This window comes from Psammomys obesus, unplaced genomic scaffold, assembly GCF_907164565.1.
Source record: "Psammomys obesus unplaced genomic scaffold, mPsaObe1.curated_primary_1811, whole genome shotgun sequence".
Classification (NCBI taxonomy): Eukaryota; Metazoa; Chordata; class Mammalia; order Rodentia; family Muridae; genus Psammomys; species Psammomys obesus.
Genome location: NW_026596234.1, coordinates 13,024,239 through 13,046,571, shown reverse-complemented (window position 1 = coordinate 13,046,571; position 22,333 = coordinate 13,024,239). Strand labels below are relative to the sequence as shown.

Here is a 22,333-nt window from a genome sequence, read left to right as displayed (position 1 = left end):
GTCCCTATGAGCACCAGCAATACCAAGCCACCTCTGTAGTTTACTTGGACTTCGCCCTCTTCCCTACAGGTCTAGTCTCTCTGTACCAATCAAAAGTTTCTTTTAGAGAGTGGCAGAGAAGCTGAGAGTGGTAGCAAATGCCTACCGCCCGGGAAATGGAGACAAATGGATCAGTAGTTAGTTCAAGGCCATCCTTGACTTCATAGTAAGTTTGAGGCAGGCCTGGGCTTTTCTTCTCTCCCTCTTTTGGTTTTTAGAAACAGGTTTTTGGATTTTGTTTGTTTGTTTGTTTGTGTGTGTGTAGCCCTGGTCATCCTGGAACTCTTTCTGTAGACCAGGCTGGTCTCAAACTCAGAGATCCACCTGCCTCTGCCTCCCAAATACTGAAACTAAAGGCATACACCATCACAGCCCTGCTAAGACTGAGCTTCTTCAATTTCGTTCATTAAAAATTAAAACAGCAGGGCAGTGGTGGTGCACACCTTTAATCCCAGGATTTAAGAGGCAGAGGCAGGCAGATCTCTGAGTTTGAGGCCAACCTGGTCTACAAAATTAGTCCAGGAAAGAAAGAAAGAAAGAAAGAAAGAAAGAAAGAAAGAAAGAAAGAAAGAAAGAGAAACAAAGAAACAAAGAAACAAAGAAAGCAACAAAGAAACACAGAGAAACAAAGAAACACAAAAAAACAAAGAAAGAGGGGCTGGAGAGATGGCTCAGTGGTTAAGAGCTCTGGCTTCCAGAGGACTGGAGTTCAATTCCTAGCACCCACATGGCCACTCACAACTGTCTGTAACTCTAGTTTCAGGGAATCTGACACCCTCACACAGACCTACATCTAGGCAAAATACTAATGCACATAAAATAAAGATAAACAAATCATTTAAAAAGAAGGGAAGGAAGGAAGAGAAAGAAAGAAAGAAAGAAAGAAAGAAAGAAAGAGAAGGAAGAAAGGAAGGAAGGAAGGAAGGAAGGAAGGAAGGAAGGAAGGAAGGAAGGAAAAACTTGAAGCCAGTTTGACTCAAAACAAGGGAGCACGGGTAGAAACCACAGCATTTTTTTTCTACTCTTCTCAAACCCCAATGGTCCCTCATCACACACACAACTAGATCAAGATCCTTGCTACAACCCTCAGACACTCCTAACTCTTGCCTACTTCCTCCTGGAATCCTGTCCGTCCGTCTGCCACTATTTAGACCACACAGGCTCCACCAGCCTTGGCCTTTGCACGACTTTCCCTGACACACAGAGCTCTATTCTCATCCCTGTGAGACAGTCCCCTCCTGACATGGACTATCATTAGGTTTCCCTAGTTTCTTTTTCTTGTTTTTTGTTTTTGAGATTGTCTCATTTGACCCAGGCTGACCTTGAACTCACTGTGTGGCTGAAGATGACTTTGAACTTCCATTCCTCCTGACCCCATCCTCTTGACTGCTAGGGTTACTGGGGTGTGCCACCACACCCAGTTGTTTTCTTGGTTCTTTACTGCCTGTGACTTCCAATATACTCTAAGCCCCACCTTGGGGATAGGCAGAAGCCTGATGCTAATGTTTACACTCGCTCCATAAACATTTGTTGAATTCAAGGATAGGTGGATGTCACCACCTGTGACCCCTCAAAGGGAAGAGATTCAGTGGTGGTTGTGTGGGCCCTGGCCTAATTCCCTGCTGAGCCTCTAAGCTCTTTTCTGCTTCCTGCTGGCACCATCCATCTCCTGAATTTCTCTGGGGTTATGTGGAGCTGGTCTGCAGCCAGGAATGTCATGCTTTCCTAATCTGCAGATCCCTATGGTCATAGGAGGTGCCCCCTTGGGATCTCAGTTGGCCGTGCAGAAATCTGGACTTCTTGGCTCAACCCATTCCTATCCCTTTCCACATCTAGGCTGCTCTGGAGCAGCTTGTGTGGGAGAGACTACTGGTCATGTTGAACTCTCACATTCTCCTAGGGAAGAACTTCAGGCCTGAGGTTAGACCAACAACTTGGTGCCCAAACAATTTGTAATATAGCAGCTTTTCTTTTTCTTTATAAAGATTTATTATCTGTTTATGTGTGTATGGCTTCATGTGAGTGCAGTGCCTGTGGAGGCCAGAAGGTGGCGCTACACCCTTAAACCCCAGCCCTCAAGAGGCAGAGGCAGGTGTATCTCTGTGAGCTCAAGCCCAGCCTGCTCTACAAAGTAAGCCCAGGACAGCCAGAGTTCTGTTACACAGAGAAACCCTGTCTCAAACAAACAAACAAACAAACAAACAAACAGAATGACGGACCTGTGGGTGGCGGTACATGCACCCAGCACTTGAGAGGCAGAAGCAGGTGGATCTTTGAGTTTGAGGTCAGCCTGGTCTATAGGGCAAGTTCCAGGACATCCAGGACAGGGTTACACAGAGAAACCTCACCTTTTTTTTTTTTTTCCAAGACAGGTTTTCTCTGTTTAGCCTTGGCTGTCCTGGACTTGATTTGTAGACAAGGCTGGCCTCGAACTCACAGCAATTCCCCTGCCTCTGCCTCCCTGAGTGCTGGGATTAAAGGCGTGTGCCAACCACAATGGGCTTGACTAGAACTCTGGTGATTGGCTTGGATGTAACAGTTGGCTGCTTCCAAGAACAGCTTTGTAGTTCCCTGGAATTAAAGGTGTATTTACTACACAGAGACTCTTATTCCTAAGCAATTACTCAACAACAAAGGGAAATGTGCGCTCACATAAACACTTATGCTATGCGTGACCATTCTTTGAAACAACAGTTATCCCATTATCCCGAAAAGGGGAAGTTGGGCGTGGTGGTGCAGGCCTGTGATCTCAGCCTTCGGGAGGCAGAGGTAGGAGAACTTAATACTGGCCTGGTCTACTGGGGCCATTCAAGGGCAACCAGGGCTACACAGCAAGATCCTATCTCAAAGAGAGCGGAGTTGGAAGGAAATGGGGAAACATGGCAGCTGCCTTAGTGTTTCTATTGCTGAGATGAAACACCATGACCAAAAAGTTGCTGAGGAAAGGGTTTATTTGGCTTACACTTCCGTATCACCATTCATCATCAAAGGAAGTCAGGACAGGAACTCCAACAGGAGGCAGGAGCTGATACAGAGCTCATGGAGGGGTGTTGCTTGCTCTTCATGGCTTGCTCACACTGCTTTCTATATAGAACCAAGGACTACCAACCTTAGATGGCACCACCCACCATTGGTTGGACCCTCCCACATTAATCACTAAGTAAGAAAATGCCTTACAGGATTTTTTTGGGTTTTTTGTTTGTTTGTTTATTATTATCCTCCAGACAGGGTTTCTCTGTGTAATAACCTTGGCTGTCCTGGAAATCACTTTGTAGACCAGGCTGGCCTTGAACTCATAAATCTGCCTGTTAAGCATGCAAAAATTGTCTTTGCAGTAGAAAAGCTGTAACACCTGTTTTTCCATCCAGAAATCTGGGAATTGGAAGTGATTAATGGCCTGGTGATCTGCATTATCTGTTGGGCTAGGCCATATCAAGCTCCTACAACCAGGACTGGAGGTGGCTAGTAATTTTTTAATTGTATTTAATTTAATTTTTTTGAGACAGTGTTTCTCTGTGTAACTTTGGCTATCCTGGAACTCACGCTGTAGACCAGGCTGGCCTCGAACTCAGAGATCTTCGGGATTAAAGGCGTATACCACCACCACCCAGCTGTGCGTAGTAATATAAATGACCCTTACAGCCAATGGCTTCTCAGGCTTCCACACGCAGGACCAGAGATACCCAATAGTCTAAATAACCCTTACATTATCTGTATAGCCAGAGGCTCCCCCAAGCTTCCCTAACCAGAACCAGTGGTAACTAATTGCCCAAATGACTTCAACACTATCTGTATGTGCAAGACCAGGCCAGACCCTTCCTTAGACCCTTAAGCTCCTACAGGTAGCCTATCTCTAGAACCCATCCTCTTGGAAGATATGACATTTCTTCTGTGAGTCCAGTTTCAATGTAATTATATTTCCTCAAGCATTGGGGATTGTATTACACCAGGAAACTTTTTCCCCAAATTATACTGTGTTTAAATTTGTTGGGAAGAAGCCACCTGGCATCAGACTCTCTAGAAGGTGTGCTCCAAGTTGATGAAGTCAATCTGAATGGAGTTTTTATTCTCACTTCTTTGCAGTTTGCTTCCTTGTCTGACACCTGTAGGGTACCCTCAATATAGGACCCGGGAATGCCACTCCTTGGCATGTACCCTAAAGGACTCCAAGTCAGGAGTCCCATAGAAATCGAACATCAGTTTTTAGTGTAGCTCTAGTCCCAAGAGCTAAGCTGCGGAACTGTGCTCAAACTAGAGTCTCTGCGAACAGGAACCTCCATTGAGACGTTGCTACCATCAGACCTATGAGAATGTCTGTAGGGCATTTTCTAACTGATTGCTAAGTGATGTGGGATGATGCGGACACTGTGGGTGATGCTGTCCCTGGGTAGGTAGGCGGCGGTCCTGGGTTGTATAAGAAAGCAAGCTGGGGCTGGAGAGATGACTCAGTCATTTAGGGCGTTTGCTGCTCTTGAAGAGGACCTGGCTGCAGGTCCCAGCACCCACATGGTGGGACCCACGCTACCATTCATAACTCCAATGTCCCCTTCTGGCCTCTCAGGCACCAGGCACACGTATGGTGCATATACATACCTGTACATATAACACTCACACCTATAAAATAAAATAATCTTTAAAAAAAAGACAGCTAAGGGAATTTAGCTTGGTCGTAGCGTACTTGTCCAGCAAGCATGAGGCCTTGGGGTTAGTCGTCAGCCCCAGGAGAAGGGGTGCGAAAGCAGGTTGAATAACGGAGAACAAGTCAGGCGGAGTTCCTCCGTAGTTCCTGCCTTCAGCTCTTGAGTGGCTTCCCTTGATAATGGAATGTAACTTGTAAGCTAAATAAACCCTTCCCTCCCCATTTTGCTTATATCCAGGCTGTTTATGACAACAGCAGAAAAGCAAGCTAGGACAGGAGCCAGTCTAGGTGTCTAGAGGGAGAGATGAAGAAAACATCCCGTTCACGACAGAATGGTTTTAAGCCATAAAGAAGGAGTTATGTTGCTTGCAGGAAAAATGGATGGAACTAGAGATACTGAGCAGAGACAAATATTGTGTGCTTTCTCTTACTTCTGTGTAGGACAAACCTCTAAGGCCAGCGCTTGAGAAACAGAGGTAGTACGCTTAACGGACAGCCTAGTCTAGACTTCAAACAGCAACATAACATGTCTGTGTTGGTGGCGTAAAAGAAAGGCCTACAAAATGGCTACTGAATATGATGGGAGAAAAGGAGAAAGGGAGAAAGTGGAATTGAAACTGCCTCTGAGAACAAAGGGCTTTAAGGGAGGGATTCGAGGCTAGACAAGGGAGTGTGGGGGATGTGCTCAACATACAATATTTGTATAAAAAAATAAAAGTCCTGGGAGGTCGCTCAACTGGTAAAGTTCAGTGTAAACTTTACAGTGAAAGCGTAAGGTTGATACCTGGAACACGTCTGTCATTCCAGCCTTGGGGAGGCAGGGACAGACAGGCTTGCTGGCTACTCAGCCCAACCTAAAGGATTAACACTGTGGGGGGGGGGGGGCAGTCACTGAGGAATGCTGACACAACGTTTGTCCTCTGGCCTCTACACACTCATGTGTACACACAGGAACACAAACACACAAAACTGAGTTGTTATGGTTGGATAATGCTAACTTGCTGAAAACAGTTGATTGTAACTATGCAGATGTGTGTTTGAAACAAGCGACTCTCGTGTAAGACATGTTCCTTCCAAAAGCAGTTTTAAGAGCTGAGTGCTCATGGCAAACACCTTTAAAACCCAGCACTCAGGAGGCAGAGGCAGGTAGATCTCTGTGAGTTCGAGGCCAGCCTGATTTACAGAATGAGTTCCAGGACAGCCACGGCTACACAGAGAACCCTTGTCTCAAGAAGCCAAAAACAATAAAGTTTTTTTCCAGCTAGTGTTGAGCTCTCTGGTTTTAGAACACAAGTGTCCTAGGAATCCTTCAACTATGATCACTCAGCCAGATGGCCTCCACTCTAGGACATAGTTTTCTATGATCTCAGAGTACCACTGGGTCTCTTTTTGGAGAAGTCTGGAATTTAAATCTGCAGACTCAGCCCCTCTGGGTGTAAACATGCCAGCTTTGACGGCAGTAGAAAAATGGGCATTGTAAGGGTGGAAGGTGGAGGATGGAACTGTTGTCCTCTAAGCCTGGTGAGGTGCTAACCTGAAACAGTACTGCAAATCAAGGCTCTGGTAAGGCCTGCACCTCTCCCATTCCCCCTTTGTGCTAAGGCTGCCCTGTTTTCCAGGCTCACCGTCCCCTGCCATACCCCAGCCCTGGTACAGGCTGTCCTTTTTTCCTTGGCTACCTGGAAACTTCTCTATTGTTATCTCCTTTGAAGGCTCCTTGGCACACTCACTGGCCTGGTATCCCCTTGCAGCCTTATCTCCCCCTGCACAGAGGAATTGTTTATGTGCCTGTTTCCCCCACAGCTCCGTGGGGACTCCCTGAACACAAAGCCTGTCTTATTTATTGCTTTTTCCCAAGGTTCTGGAACAAGCCTCAACACATATCCTGCCTAGCCAAGTGAAGAAATGAAGGGACCCTCCCACCACATCATACAGGGGCCAGGAAGACCCAAGGAGACTACTACTTTTCCCAGTCTATTCTTGGCTAAAAGGGCTTCTCTTATGTGATCCCAGAATGGTCAGAGAGCCACTCCCTTCAGTAACTTCACTCCAGGGCAGATGCCTGCCCTCTGCTTGCTTTGAAAACTACCTTAGTGTAACTGAAACCACAGAGCAAGGTCCTGAGCAGCTGCAGCCAGCCCAGAGCAGGACCCTGATGGAGCCTCCCTCCCACCATTGCCAGGACCTGGGGTGTGGAGTGAGATCTCCTTCCCCTGCGGGGCTCTTGCTCCAGCTGACTGAGAACCAGGCTGGAATGCACGGGGACCTGAGCGAGCATGGCTGTTTTCATACAAGCTGTTTATTGTATTTTTATTCTCCTGTGTGAATGTGTGTGCGGGTACAAGCACAGACATCTCTCCTTCCACCTTTTCCATGGGTTCCAGGAAATAAACTCAGGTCCTCAGGCTTGTGCAACAAGCACTTTTACCAGCCTTGTGTGTGTGTTCCAGGATAGCCAGGGGCTTGTGGAGAGAGCCTGTCTCACAAAACCAAAAAGAAAACCTCTCTGAAATGGGCTGGCTCAGCAGTTAGTCACTTGCTGCTCTTCCAGAGGGCCTAGGTTCAAATCCCAGCACATACAACCACCTGTAACTCTAGTTGCAGGGGATTTAATCTCCCCTTCTCTTCACCTGCTGAAATTACAGGTGTCACTTTTTTTTTTTTTTTTTTTTTACAGTGTCTCACTGTGTAGCCTCAGGCAGCCTGGAACTTAAGAGATCTGCTTGCCTTTGACTCCAAGTGCTAGGATTAAAGCTGTGTACCGCCTCAAAATTTTTGAGGGTCTTTGCCTGAATATATATACACCATGTGTGCCTAACGCTGGGACTAAAGGCATATACCACACCAGGCTCATAAGGTGTTTAAAGCTGGTTTTAGTTGATCCATCTCGTTTTAATTATTTTATGTGCAGTAGTGTTTAGCCTGCATGCATGTCTGAGAGTGTCGACCTTGGAGTTATAAACAGTTGTCAACTGCCATGTGGGTGCTGGGAATTGAACCCGGGTCTTTTGGAAGAGCAGTCAGTGCTCTTAACTGTTGAGCCACCTTTCTAGCCCCTGGTCTTTTCTTTTTTGAGACAGAGTTTCATATAGCCCAGGATGATCTTGAAATTGCTATGGGGCATAGATTGGCTTTCAATTCCTGATCCTCCTGCCTCTACTTCCTATGTGCTGGTTTCACGGGCATGATCTTTGCCTGGTTTTTGAAAAACAAAATTTACTTTTTAAGATTTAATTTTGCGTGTTTGGGACTGCAGAAGCCAGAGGAGGGCATCAGAGTCATAGAACTGGAGGCGCCGGTGTTGGTGAGCCAGCAGATGTCAGTGCTGGCAACTAAACTCAGATCCTTTAGAAATGGATCTCTATCTGACCATCTCCGGCCAGGTGAGTGGTGCACGACTGTAATCCCAGCACTCAGGGAGGCAGAGGCAGGCAGATTGCCAAGTTCAAGGACAGCCTGGTGTACAAAGTGAGTCCAGGACAACCAAGGCTACACAGAGAAACCCTGTCTTGGGGGGTGGGAATTGCAGTCATCTCTTCTGGCCCCAAACTGAGTATTTTGGAACACACTCTAGGGCATTTCTCCCAGGAGTCTGGGGGCCCTAGGTTTGATCCCGAGCATCTTATGTCAGGATGTGAGGGTGTACAGGGACAGAACATTAAACCACCGAGAGCCTTAGCACGCAGCTCATGCTTTGCATAGTTTCCCCAAAGACACCACTTCCATGTTTCCTTTGCTGAAACTGGGGTCTAGAATAGAAACTGAGATGCCAAAACTCAGCTTTCACACTGTGTGTGGTCTGCCTATGGCCATCAGTCAGTCACACGCTGGGCATAAGGCAGACAGGAGTGAGCCCTCCCACCATCCTTAAGCAGTGTAAGGGATGTTGCTAAACTCCTCCTCCATGGAAGATGTACACAATGGTTCCCCCTAATCCTGATGTCCCAACAACACCCCAAGGTAGAATTTCATTATTTCTCCCAGCCCCCAGGATGGGGGTGGGTAGGCATTTATTAGTCATACTTACAGGATAGGTAAGTTACAGACAACAGGAAATGATGGCTCCCCATGACTGCTTATGTGGAACTTTCTCCACTGAAATCCTCTAGCCCCAAGACTACATGCAATTAGGACAAAATTGCATGGCTAGCAGGGTACTTAGGTGGGGGTCCGTCGACCCTCCCCACCAACTCTGTGACTGAAGGTAAGCTGTTAACAGCCCCACTGTGATTTTTCTCAAGTTGGTGGAACAAAGCTCTTGAACATGGTCTGGCTAGGAAGGTAGTCCTCCTTCCTGTACGGCACAGGCGAAGGCAGTGGACAAACACTGTGAGCGAAGGACATTATGAGAATACAGAAGCCAGAGGGTGAACTGGAGGTGAGGAACGTGTCAGATTCCAGGGAGGCTACCCGGTAGCCACACGTGGGCTTGGCCCTGAAGGGTGAATAATGAAAACGGGGGAAGTTAGTGACAACTTCCCCCACAACAACAAAATGGGGGCAGGGGTACAGTCAGACGCAGGGTCTCACTGTATAGCTCAAGCTGGCTTCAAAATGGCTGTGTCCGGTGGCACAGCTGTGAAAGCCAGGAGTGACTGTTGTGGAAGCAGATCACCTGCAGGGGCTTCTACTTGGCGAGTTGGTGAGTTGGCCCAAGGGGCGCCGTGCACCGTTCACTTATGTGATCTGTGAGGTGACCTTCTGCAGACAGGCTCGTTTTATCTTCGTCAGACGGCATTTCCCCAGGTTATCCAGGCTCCTCCTTCAGCTTCCCAGTACCTGGACCCATCGACAAGGCCCACCGTGCCCAGCTCTTGTGTGCTCCGCTGTTTTTGCGAGTGTTTCATTACACTATGCTGCCCAGGCTGGCCTATGACTTAGAACCTCCTGCTTCAGCTTTTCCAGGGCTAGAGTGCTGTTGGGGTTTCAGGTGTGAACACATCTGACTCCCATCTGCTTTCTGTCTGAGACAGGACCAGAGTCCTGGGAGATGAGGTGCCCACCACCGTCACCACCTGGCTACGGGCTTTAAACACTGAGCTACACCCCTAACCATTCCTTGTTAAACTTCTCACTCTTCTAGCCCCGCTGATCTCAACCCAGTGATCCTTCTGTCTCAGTTTCCCGAGTGCTGGGATTACAGGTGTGAGCCGAAGGCACAGCTGCTGTTACTTTTCTTTAGATAAGGTCTCATGTAGCCCAGTCAGCTTTGAACTTGCTATGTATCAACAGCCTTTTTCTTTACCTCCCAACACCCCACCTGGAAGCTACAGGCAGCGGGCATCTGCTGCGCCAGTCCTGCAGCAGGTGGCAAACCTGTCCTCCTTTCAAGCTACCGGGCGATGGCTTCCTTAAGAGGCCACAAGTAGGTGGAGCTAGTAGCCTAATTCCGGCAGGGGAGGCCGGCCAGGGCCCCGGCAGTTGCGTCTCCCGCTAATCCGTGTAACTTTCCAACTGCCCAATGCCAGCTCTACCGCACCAGCATTCTACCGATCAACCTAGAATTGTTCAAGAGCAATTTGTGAGCAGGTTGCTAACAGGGAAAGGTTCGATCTGCACGTCATCAGGCCCCTGGATACAGAGAAAACATTCCAAGATCCCTAGGGGACAGAGGCCCTGAGGGGACGGGACCTCCAGGAAGCAGCAGAGGCCTAGGAGGCTAAGACCCAGGTGCCTACAACCTGCAGGGCCTACGTCACTACTCCGCCTCTGCATCGGCAACTGAGCCACAGTCCCCAGAAGATTCCAAACCGGCTTCGTGGCCCCTAAGTGTCCAAGTGGATCCTCGAGTGTGTTCGGCAGGGAAACTGAGGCAGGGGAGTGCGTATGGACTCATTCCTTGCCGCTTACACGCCAAGAACAACAAAGCTGCCCCCTCCCATCCTCAGGACCACAAGGGACAACAGCAGGGAAGGACGGGAAAATGGGGAGGGGGCCGAAAGCAATCAAGGTCTGGGGAGCCAGCCAACATTGCCACACTCAAGATGGCGGCGCGGCCGCGGCGAGGCCCCTCAGAGGCGGTACCAACGCATGCGCAGCGCGGAGTCCCGGCTCGGGACACAAGATGGCGGCAGCGGCGCTGGGGAGGGCGAGGCGGAGGCGGCAAAACGGGCGGTCGAGCAGAACGTGTGGCCGCATCCCCTCGAGTCCGCTTCGGGCAGGTAAGTGCCCCTGGAAGCCATGGTCCCGCCGCGAGCCGAGCCAGGGTCCGGGAGTCCCAAGCGGGACGGCGGAGGCCCCTCCGGCGCTTCCCGCTCGGGGCTGCCGCTCGCCCGCTCTCCTTCGTCGCCGCCATCTTAGGGCCGCGGGTGGGCAGCAGGGCTGCTGGCTTGGGTGAGTGCAGTGGGCCCGGAGAGCACGGGCGGCGCGGCCTCCAGGGTCCCTCTGCTGCTGCCGCCGTCGCCACCGCCTTTGTGTCGGGCTCCGACTCTGAGTCGCCTCAGCCCGGGGGCGGGAGCGCGCGGCAGGGCGGGGGGCGGAGCCCGGGAGATGGGCCGGCGCGCGCGCACGCCGAACATCCCGCCCCCGCTGGGCTGGGGGGAGGGTGCGCGGGAGCGCGCCGGGGTGGGTGCAGGGTGCGCGCCTGCGCGCTGGGCAGTCCCTGTGGCTCCGCCCGCCAGAGCTGGAGCATGACGATTGGCCCACTGGGAAATGCTCCCGCCCCTTGGTCTTCCAATCCCGGAATCGGATGCTTTTTCCCCCTGTGGGTTCCGCTGGTTGCGCAGATACAGTGGTTTGTCCCTAGACTACGCTGCGCTTCTCCGACTTTGGTATGCGTCGGGGGTCCAGAAGGCACAGGCTAAGTGAAAACATTAACGTAACGGGAGCAGCGAGAGCTACGTTACCGTACTCCAGACGACGGTGCAGGGGTCAAGCGGGTCAGCCTCAGGAGTCGGGATGGAACTTGGGTTTGGCCAGCCTCAGAGCAGGTGTTTTGGCAGAGACCTGCTGCACCATCTAAGCGAATTTATTTCGTTTTGTTTGTTTTTAAAAGGATAAGGTCGCTCACTATGTAGACCAGGCTGGCCTCGAACTCTACAGAAATCCGTCTGCCCCTACAGTGCTGGGATTAAAGGCGTTCACCACCACACCTGGCTCGTTTAATATTTAAATTATTATTTGTTTATGTGTGTATGTGGTGCTGGGGCTAAAACCCCAGGTCTTACATAGGCCGGGCACTCAGTGCACTACGTAGCTTTCACCACTAGCCTGTAAACTCTTAAGTTGATAACATTTTCAAGTTGTGTAAAGTGAAGAAAAAAAAAAAAAAAAAAAGGTCATCTTGTCTCCCAGGCCCACCTGGGGTGCGTTTAACAATCACAAAATCTTGTCGAGGGTGATGCACAGACCTGAAATTCTAGCACTTGCAGATGAAGGCAGGATAGGATGACTAAGGCAGAAACCACTTGGATATACTAGCAAGATGATTATAAGTTTATGGCCAGTCCCAGCTATGTGAGACTCTGCCCTAAAATGGCAGTGTTTTTGGAGCGCCCCTTCCCTTTTCTGACTCCTAATCGGTGTAATGAGTACAGCAATCTGCCCCACACGAATCTGGTGACAGCTGGTTTGGATTGCTGCAGTGTCCGATTCAGTGTCCTATTTGGTGTCCAATTTGGGTGGCATTAGGCCGGGTTGCTTCTGCCTTCTCTAACAAATGCATCTACCAGGTGCATCCTTCACATTTTCTGGGATACACACTTTTCAATAAAGGTGAATGAGATGTGTTCTATGTGTTTGCATGTTTTTCTTTTTTTCAAGACATTATTCAAATTACCGTGTCTTTTACTAGTTGTGGGTGGCCTGAGATAGTGCCCCAGCACTGTCTCAAAGCATCTGTGTGCTTTGTTGCCTTTTCTTTGGTCTGCACTTTAGTTGGCACAGCTGGCCGTGCATTGTATGTGGCCTCTAGTATGGGAAATGAAAACTTGATTCCCGTTGTCATGCGTCTGTATCCGAATGGGAAAGCTGAGTCTCTTGATCCCAGTGGCTGAAGACTAATCTGGGCCACACAGGCAGGTCCAATTAAAAGAAAAGAAAAGCTGATTGTGGTGCTTCCACCTGTAATCCTAACACTGGGGGAGGTCAAAGAAGACAGATTGGGAGTTCAAGGCCATTTTCAGCTACAAAGTGACTTTGAGGTCAAACCTGGACTGTTTGAGTCCCCATCTCAACCGAAGAACAAAAAAAAAAAAAAAAAAAAAAAAAAAGAAAGGAAAGGAAAGAAATGCCAGTTCCGGGACCACAGGTGGGATTGCTTATTAAAGTGCTTACTCATCACCCTCAGATTTGGCTTTGATCCCCAGTAAAGCTTTTTCTTCTTCCTAAAGTCCCTGTGAAACAGGCTATAATCTCAGCTAATCCCAGAAGTCAAAGCAGGAAGATCGTATATTCAAGGCCTTGAACTACAGGTCAAGTTCAAGGACATGCTTGTCCATTTTTTGAGACCCTATCTCAAAAGCTATAGAGGTCTGACTCAGTGGTAGACCGCTTGGCATGAGCAAGGGCTTACACTGTATCCCAGATACCTCATATATATATATTTGTTGAGCTAACATAGTGCTCTCAGGCAAGGGCTGGCGATGTAGCACAGTGAAAGCGCTCGCCTGTCACGTTGAGGCTTCTGGGCTTCATCCCTAACATTGCAGAGCAAAGCAAACCGACTTCAGCGTAATAGGAAAGGGTTAAACCAAATTAGAACTCCATTGATAACCCAAGTTCAAGGTCTAGGAAGGCAAATTCTGTTGGTTGGAAGCTTGAGATGTTTTGTACGTTTATTTATTTATTTAAAAAAAAATAAAGCCAGGGAATGGTGGCACACATCTTTAATCCCAGCACTCTGGAGGCAAAGGCAGGTGGATCTTTTGAGTTTGAGGCCAGCCTGATTTACAGAGTTCTAGGACAGCCAGGGTCACATAGAGAAACCTTGTCTCAAAACACCAAAACCAAACCAAACACATCTAAACAAAACAAAAAAAAAAAAAAAAAAAAAAAAAAAGGGCCTGTTTCCGAATGCTTATTTAGACAGGGTCTTGAACTTTGATTCCTTGAGCCTGTAGACCTTCCCAGTGTGTCCTTGTCATTCTGATGTTGTCCCTGCCTGGCAAAGTTTCACAAGCCAGTGACTCTCTTCTTCTGTTTGCTCTCCAGCTGCTGATGCACGGAGTCTCCTGGGTCCCTGTCAACTACACTGCTGACCAGACCACCCACCTGTGCGGCGCCTTCCTGTGGGCCTTTCCCCTCTTCTGTAGGACCCCGTGACGTGGGTTCAGTCCAGCCAGAGAAGAAAGCCCTCTCATGCTAGTGTTGCAGACCCCGGAGGGTGAGAAAAGGGGACCTTATTCAGCCTTGAAACCCATGGGCTCAGTCCCTCAAGAAGTCATTCCAAACCTTTCTGTAATCAAGGCCCTCATGCTACATGTGTCCTGCTGCCCTGCGATTTTTATCTACCAAACTGTACAGATAAAGTAACTATTGACTTTTCCCTTTCCAAATTATCAGACATCTCTGAGTGTACAATAAAATAAATGTTCAATGATTCCTATTATGTCGTCAACAACCAGTCAGGGCTCCTGATCAGCAAAGAAAATCTTTGACTCAGCCTTTGTGGTCTTACTGTGGGTGAGGGTTTCTTGTGGGGTTTGTAACATACTGCAAACAACATACACATCATCAGTCTGATCTCAGTGGCCCCCTATGGGTGTAATAGATCCAGACTGGGAAGCACCTGGCCTTTGAGGCCTGTGCTGGGTACACTCTGGGAAGGAGTAGTGGGAAATACAAATCTGAAGAAGCTGGATTGCTTGCTGGCATTTAAAATAGAGTCAGTGTTTATCTGGGACTCCTGAAGGACTGAAGCAGACATTGCTCCTCAGTTTTACTCTTTTATTTTTATTTTTGTTTTGTTGTTTTTGTTTTTTTTTTTTTTTTTTTGAGACAGGGTTTCTCTGTATAACCTTGGCTGTCCTGTAGACCAGACTAGCCTCAAACTCACAGCGATACACTGGTTTCTTTAGCAACAAACTGCAACCAGTTAAGAGTCCATGCTTTTTCTCTGCTGCGCTGGTCCATTGAGACTTTACCTAGCGGGAGTGATAGATCTTTCCAAGAAGAGAAGGCGCTGATCCTCTCAAAGGCAGACCCTGCTCTTGTCAGCCACTTGGTAAATGTCTGCAGGATTAGTAGAGCTCCTCTTGGGCCCAGTTGGCATTCCTAGCTCTGGAGAGCGATGCAGTCCAGAGTCTGAGACAGTCCCACTGTAGGTCTAAGCACTACAGTGTATTTTTTGTGGAAGCGGAAGAACTTAGCCCATGAAATCTGGGCAGGAGGGCAGTAAAGGAAGGCTTCCTGGAGGATGTGAGCCCATGGGCAAGCCAGGCAACTAAGGAGGAAGGATATAGCCAGTGGGCACCCTATCTTACAGTTGAAGGGACAGCAGCTTTAATCTGAGTGCTCCTGTGGCACCAGTTGACTGGCTATTCAGGGCAAGACTGGTGGATTTCTCCAATATGTAGGTAAGTAACCAGAGCCCTAGATGTAATTGGAGGGTGGGATGGAGTTTGACACTCTTGGTCCTGTGTGACAGGTCCCGCGTGGGTGCTGAGATGGCCAATGAGAATCACGGCAGCCCCCGGGAGGAAGCATCCCTTCTAAGTCATTCTCCAGGCACCTCCAATCAGAGCCAGCCCTGTTCTCCAAAGCCAGTTCGCCTGGTACAGGACCTCCCAGGTACTGGAGGGAGTGGTGTGGGCTGGCAAGGTAGCAGGGGTGCTGGGCACAGCCCTGACTGGGTTATACTCTTGTTTGCAGAGGAGCTGGTACATGCAGGCTGGGAGAAGTGCTGGAGCCGGAGGGAGAGCCGTCCCTACTACTTCAACCGGTTCACCAATCAGTCCCTATGGGAGATGCCCGTGCTAGGCCAGCACGATGTGCTTGTGAGTCCCAGCTTGGGCCACGGGTCTCAGAGCAGGCCCCTAGCCTTCCACAAACATTATCCTGAACAGGTCTAGTCCTGTGCTCATACCTGCAGATAGCAGATAAAATGTTCTTGTCCTCAAAAGAACCCGAAGTCAGACAGGAGAGACTGACTAGTGAGATTACTAGTGTAGCATAGTGAACATGAACGCTGTGTAAATGAGGTGGGCATCAGCAAGACAGATGTGCACCCTGTCTTAGTGGTAAGCTCACTCTGTGGCAGCCAGTAAGATTCCAGTTGTGGACTTAAAGAATAGTGCTGAAATCCTGGTCTGGGGAAGAAGGAAGAGTTCCTCTGAGAATCGGGCTTTAAGGTGAGGCTGGCGAGGTGGGAGGAAGAATGTTGTAGAGTATTACCACAGGCAGTCAGGTAGGAACCTAGCTCTTGGATCCCTCACTATCCAGGTGGGGGCCTCTGTATTCTGCAGGTGAAGACACTTAGGTTCAAAGGGAAGTAACTGGCCCAAGGCCGTGCGGCTGCTTGTAGGCAGAGGGGCATCTGGAGCGGATCCTGATGTCATTAAAGGCCCGTGCAGAGCCTTGCTTCCTGACTTCTCTTGATTCCTGATTTCCACTTTGTTCTTACGGCACTGATCCAATGCTAGACATCACAGCACTTGACTTATGTCACAATGTCAGTGGTGAGGTAGGGCTTTCTTGAGGGTGAGGGAATTATGAAGCAGACAGCTCCACCCTGGCCACAGCTGCAGGCAGGGGTGGAGACCTGGGTTGTTGTTTCGAACCCCAGGATCCTTAAGGAGCCAGAGCAGGGTGGGAAGGCAAGGGCCTGAGTGCTGGGGTTCCCAAGCTGCTGGCTCCATTTGCATTTCTGCCATTTTCCCTCCTGTAGTCGGACCCTTTGGGGCTGAATGCAACCCCACTGCCCCAAGACTCAAATTTGGTAGAGACTCCCCCAGTGGAAAGCAAATCCAGAAAGCGGCAGCTCTCAGAAGAGCAGCCAAGTGGCAATGGTGTCAAGAAGCCCAAGGTGAGTGTGTGTGCATCCCAGGACCTGGCTGATGAGTGGTTACTTTGGATATGTGCTAGCAGCTCTCTGCAAGGGCTGGGTCAGGAGGGATTCCCAAGTGCAGCTGCTGGGCATGGTCCTGGGCCTGCCTGCTGAATCTTCTGACTTGAAGCCTTCTGGATTCTTTTTCTTCAGATTGAAATACCTGTGACGCCCACAAGCCAGTCGGTGCCCAGTTCCCCCAGCATCCCGGGAACCCCAACACTAAAGATTTGGGGTGCTTCCACTGAAGATAAACAGCAGGCAGCTCTTCTCCGACCCACTGAGTGAGTCCCTGATGATTGGCTTGGATTATGACCCTTGATATGGACAGCCTGCCCAGGACTGTGGTGTGGTGGTGGTGGGCAGGCCATCTTCACAACTGCTGTCTGTGCCCCTAGGGTGTACTGGGACCTGGACATTCAGACCAATGCTGTCATCAAGCACAGGGGTCCTTCAGAGGTCCTGCCCCCACACCCTGAGGTGGAGCTGCTCCGCTCTCAGCTCATCCTGAAGCTCCGCCAGCACTACCGGGAGCTGTGCCAACAGCGGGAGGGTGAGGGCCCTGCAGCCTCTCCTTGGCTTTACGGCTTGGGCTCACGTGGGAAGGGGGCCTGGTGGTTCTCAGTGTGTCCTGGGAATAAACAGCCCTGCTGGGGTCCTAGCTCGGCGATGCTGAGGGTGCTGCCCAGCTCGTCTGCAGTTTCCACACCTGTGAGCTGGGGACCCACATTCTTAAGAGAAAGCATGCTTGGAGCCTATGACTCCCAGCTCTAGGAGGCTTAGGCAGGATTTTGAATTCCGGGCCAGTCTGGGCTACATTAGCAGACCCTGTCTTAAAAAATAAAGCACTCGTGATTTTCAGAATATAGTTTGGGAAATGAAGTCTAGGAAACAGGCACCTGAAAAACACCAAGGGCTGTGCTGTCCTGTCTCAGTGGACCCCATTGACTACTCCAGGTCCTTAGCAGTCCTCTTGTCCCATAGGCATAGAGCCACCCCGGGAATCCTTCAACCGTTGGATGCTAGAGCGCAAAGTGGTGGACAAAGGATCTGATCCCCTGTTGCCAAGCAACTGCGAACCAGTTGTGTCACCGTCTATGTTTCGTGAAATTATGAATGACATTCCCATCAGGTATGCCATAGCTCCGCTGCTTGGTCCTTGTGCCAAATCACTTGTAGTAGGGCCCTACACTCTTGCCTATTTTCTAACTCAGGTTATCCAGAATCAAGTTCCGGGAGGAAGCCAAACGCCTGCTCTTCAAATATGCAGAAGCAGCCAGGCGGCTGATTGAGTCCAGGTTTGGCTTTCTCTGCCCCATACAATCAAAATAGGGTGAGGGGTGGGAGTGCATCTGGCTGATGCTCATATGTTTGTCAGTGTTGCCAAAGAGAGATGGGAGGTAAGCCTAGAGGCTAGTGCTGAGATGGTAGTGAAGAGGAGGAGCAGACAGCTGGGCCATACACAAAACAGCTTTCTCTTGCCATCAACCTGCAGGAGTGCATCCCCTGACAGCAGAAAAGTGGTCAAGTGGAATGTGGAAGATACCTTCAGCTGGCTTCGGAAGGACCACTCGGCCTCCAAGGAGGACTACATGGTGAGAGGGCCTCAGGGAGGTCAGCTGATAGCCCCTGCTTGTCAGGCTGGCCTCGCAACACCCTGTTGTGTAGTGTGGCAGACCTTGCTGCCCATAGTCCCCAGGATCACGACTACAGAGATGTTCAAGGCCCATGGCTTTCTCCCAAAGAACGATTCCAATAACATTTTTTTCCTGCAATCTTACGCTCAGACATATATAGACAGCTGCCTTTCAACCTGGTTAAGCGTCCAACATGTCACCTCAGTAGATCTTTGAGAACAGATCTGTATTTTCTTGTGTGTGTCCCTATTACAATTAAAGGCTACCTTTAGAGGGCTGGAGAGATGGCTCACAGTTGAGAGTACCAGCTGTTTTTCCAGTGGATTGGGGTTCGACTCCAGCCCTACGTGGGGCTTACAACTGTAACTGCCATTACAAGGGATCTGATGGCCTCTTCTGGCTTCTGCAGGCCCCAGGCACACTTGTGGTATACAAACAAATAACAGTAAAGCACTCATATATACACAAATAAAATAAATATAAAAAAACAGCAGCCACCTTCAGATTCAGCCCCTACACTTAGTCCCTACACAGCCATCCTGTTCTCTGGCCCATGCCTGTCACTCAAGCATCTGTATCAGCAAGCCCAGGACTTTTCCACAAGAGAGGTTTCAAACATCACATCCTTAAGTGTACTAGACACTTGGTGACAAAGATAGGTACACTCACTCTCCGGAGTCACTGGTTCTCATGCTCAGGTGTAATTCTTTTTACAAATACTTAAAGCACAGCCTTTAACTCTGCACCAAGTTCCCAGTGCCATAGCGGTCCTCCCTTCCAATAGATAGCAAATGCTGTACGAAAAAACTGCAGCCATTCAATGGATGCTTATGTGACAGGTGCTTAGTGGATCAAGGGAAATGACACTGACTATTCACAATGTCCTATTTGCTAGCTTGAATTCCCTTGATAGGACCAAGAATCAGAGAAGCCAAGGGATCCAAGCACCGTGGCTAGTAAACAGTAGAGCCATTTTCAAAAGTAGGACATCTGGGCTCCAATAGTCCCACAAGAGTTCACCTGCCAGCCCTGCCGAGGCCCTTTCACCACCAGTGTCCTGACCAGGCTTTCCTCCAGGACCGCCTGGAGCACCTTCGGAGGCAGTGTGGGCCCCATGTCTCCGCTGCAGCCAAGGACTCTGTGGAAGGCATCTGTAGCAAGATCTACCACATCTCCCTGGAGTATGTTAAACGGATCCGAGAGAAGCACCTTGCCATCCTCAAGGAAAACAACATCCCAGGTAGGAGCGAGATGGGGAGCCAGCTGGCACCAACTGGCTGTGCCTCAGGGCCGGCAACTGGACTGATTTGTGGGAACCTGTTTCTTGAAGTAGCGCTGGGTAGAATCTGCTATGTGCTCTGTCTCTGGGTTGTTAGTGCTTCCCTGGAAATAAAGTGATTAGAACGGAAGAGTCAGAAGCTGGTGAAAGATGGGCCGGTTAGGTAAACCTGGAATACCCACTCCCTCAACGTCGGCTGTCTCCAGACCCAAGGGTAGTAATGAGCTGCCATGGCAGTGTGAGTGTTCATAGTCATGAACTGCCCAGGCCCCAGAGATCCCTGCATCAACTAAGCTAACTATGCAGACAGCTGCCATCTTCATACTTCTGATTTATCTGGCAGGCCTAAGGCACTGTAGGAGACTGCGTCAGAGCTGAGCATGTTGACACAGGCCACCACCTAATGCCAGTTGCCTGATGGCATGCTTAATGACTTGGTTTCCCTTGTTACGGAAAATGTTTGTTTACTGATCCATGTAAACACTGGCACAGTGGGTGTGGAAGGCCGTCCAGAGGGGGACCACCCCTCACTGTCCTCCTTGCCCACAGAGGAGGCGGAGGCCTCAGAGCTGGAGCCCCGTCTGGTGTACTGCTACCCAGTGCGTCTGGCCGTGTCTGCACCCCCTATGCCTACTGTGGAGATGCACATGGAGAACAGTGTAGTCTGCATCCGGTATAAGGGAGAGATGGTCAAGGTCAGCCGCAACTACTTCAGCAAACTGGTAAGAGCTGGGCTGACGGCGCCGAGTGGAGGCTTGGGATCTTTCTAGACCGGAGTCCTCACATCTGGCCAGTGATGAGGTCATGAGATCATTGCTGATCCCTCTCTGTCTACAGTGGCTCCTCTACCGCTATAGCTGTGTGGATGACTCTGCCTTTGACAAGTTCCTGCCTCGAGTCTGGTGTCTGCTCCGTCGGTATCAGGTACAGATAGGCGGCCAGGGAGGGCTCCCTTGGAAGGGAGCAGGGAGACAGCCTCAGGCTGACTAAGGCTAATCTACAGATGATGTTCGGCGTGGGCCTCTATGAGGGGACTGGCCTGCAGGGGTCACTGCCTGTGCACGTCTTTGAGGCCCTCCACCGACTCTTTGGCGTCAGTTTCGAGTGCTTCGCCTCACCCCTCAACTGCTACTTCCGCCAGTACTGTTCTGCCTTCCCTGACACAGATGGCTACTTTGGCTCCCGCGGGTGAGATCCAGGGGTTGCTGGGCCCTTCTACCCATAAAGATGTCCTCCAATGCACAGGTCCCACCCGAGCCAGTTGCTTCTTAATGTTTAGGTGTTTTGGAGCTCCTTTTTCTGGCTCCATAGTCAGGCATATAATAGACACCACCTCAGCTGACCTGTGAGCTTCTTCATGAATTGGCTTAGGTTTGGAATAGGAATCTCTGGCTCTAGGCACTGAGGGGTGAGAATAAGGCATACCTTAAAAGTAGCAGGGTGAGGAGTACAGATGACCAGATAAACTGTGTCTAGTAGGAAGAAAGTGCTAAGAGGAAGGAGAGAGGATCCCCCCCCCCCCGGGTCAGAAGCCCTGGGTATAGCTTCTGCTGCAGTGGTTTTGGGCTCTAGATCCTCAGCTTAGTGGACAGAGGCACACACACCTAGCCCCTAGCCTCCGTCCTCAATTGCCTTTCTGAGGGCCAACTGTGGTCTGCCTAGGGGTGAGGACAGCATCTATGTCTGTGTGAAGGACTGGGTGCTGGTGGGGCTACAATGCTCACCTTTCTGTAGGCCCTGCCTGGACTTCACCCCGCTGAGTGGTTCCTTTGAGGCCAACCCTCCGTTCTGCGAGGAGCTCATGGATGCTATGGTCTCTCACTTCGAGGTGGGTGTGCTGCCAACTGATGGGGCAGGCAAGATTGCAAGCCTTCTGGGGGGCAGCACCTCATGTCCACCCCATACTTTCCCTCCCGCAGAAACTGCTAGAGAGCTCACCAGAGCCCCTGTCCTTCATTGTGTTTATCCCTGAGTGGCGGGAGCCCCCGACACCAGCGCTCACCCGAATGGAACAGAGTCGCTTCAAACGCCACCAGCTGGTCTTGCCTGCCTTTGAGCACGAGTACCGCAGTGGCTCCCAGCACATCTGCAAGAAGTAGGTGCCCGGGCAGCAGGGGAAGGAAGCCGGGTCCAGCTGGCAGGCTGGGTGAACAGGTCGGTCTGTTCCCCGCTCTGAGCAGCTGCCTTTGCCCACAGGGAGGAAATGCACTACAAGGCCGTCCACAACACGGCCGTGCTCTTCTTGCAGAATGACCCCGGCTTCGCCAAGTGGGGGCCAACACCGGAGCGGCTGCAGGAGCTCACCGCTGCCTACAAGCAGTCGGGCCGCAGCCATGGCTCCAGCTCTTCCTCCTCCTCCTCCTCAGAGGCCAAGGACCGGGACTCCGGCCGGGAACAGGGCCCTAGTCGAGAGTCTCACCCCACTTAACATTTCCTGCGGGGAGAAGGAGCCCCAGGGGTGCTGTTATAGACTGCTGGGACTCAGTCCTCAGGGCTGAGCAGACCCCAGGGGCCCCACCCTGGGGTGGCAGCAGGACTTGAGCTGCCAGGAACATAGGAATATTATGGCTCTGCCAGGGCTCCCCCTCCCTGCTCCCACTTCTTCAGATTCACCAAATCCCTTGTAAATAGTCCTATGCCTTCCCAGCCCCACACTGACCCTGTTGCTGCCTTGTTTCATTTGTAAAAGGAAATACAGAAACTTCCCAAGAGTGTGTGAGGGTCTTGGGGCGGTTACCTCTCTGACCACTCCCTAC

At 50.4% G+C, this 22,333-nt stretch overlaps 1 protein-coding gene across 5 annotated transcripts; it reads left to right on the top strand.

Annotated features, from left to right (window-relative positions):
- The first annotated feature begins 10,764 nt into the window (after positions 1-10,764).
- Positions 10,765-22,291, top strand: Pcif1 (phosphorylated CTD interacting factor 1). 5 transcript variants are annotated; one of them, XM_055596110.1, is made up of 17 exons: positions 10,765-10,839; positions 13,829-14,000; positions 15,264-15,406; positions 15,488-15,612; positions 16,503-16,640; positions 16,815-16,945; positions 17,060-17,214; positions 17,646-17,793; positions 17,885-17,959; positions 18,157-18,256; positions 19,376-19,538; positions 20,127-20,299; positions 20,415-20,501; positions 20,581-20,765; positions 21,312-21,405; positions 21,497-21,672; positions 21,774-22,291. In XM_055596110.1, the coding sequence occupies exons 3-17, from the start codon at positions 15,283-15,285 to the stop codon at positions 22,003-22,005; spliced, it is 2,106 nt and encodes a 701-aa protein (XP_055452085.1). In that variant the 5' UTR covers positions 10,765-10,839; positions 13,829-14,000; positions 15,264-15,282; the 3' UTR covers positions 22,006-22,291. The 5 variants fall into 5 exon arrangements, with proteins under 5 accessions (XP_055452085.1, XP_055452081.1, XP_055452086.1 ...); XM_055596106.1 differs by having other exon boundaries at positions 17,876-17,959; XM_055596107.1 differs by lacking the exon at positions 10,765-10,839 and adding an exon at positions 11,363-11,448 and having other exon boundaries at positions 17,876-17,959.
- The last annotated feature ends 42 nt before the right edge of the window (positions 22,292-22,333 follow it).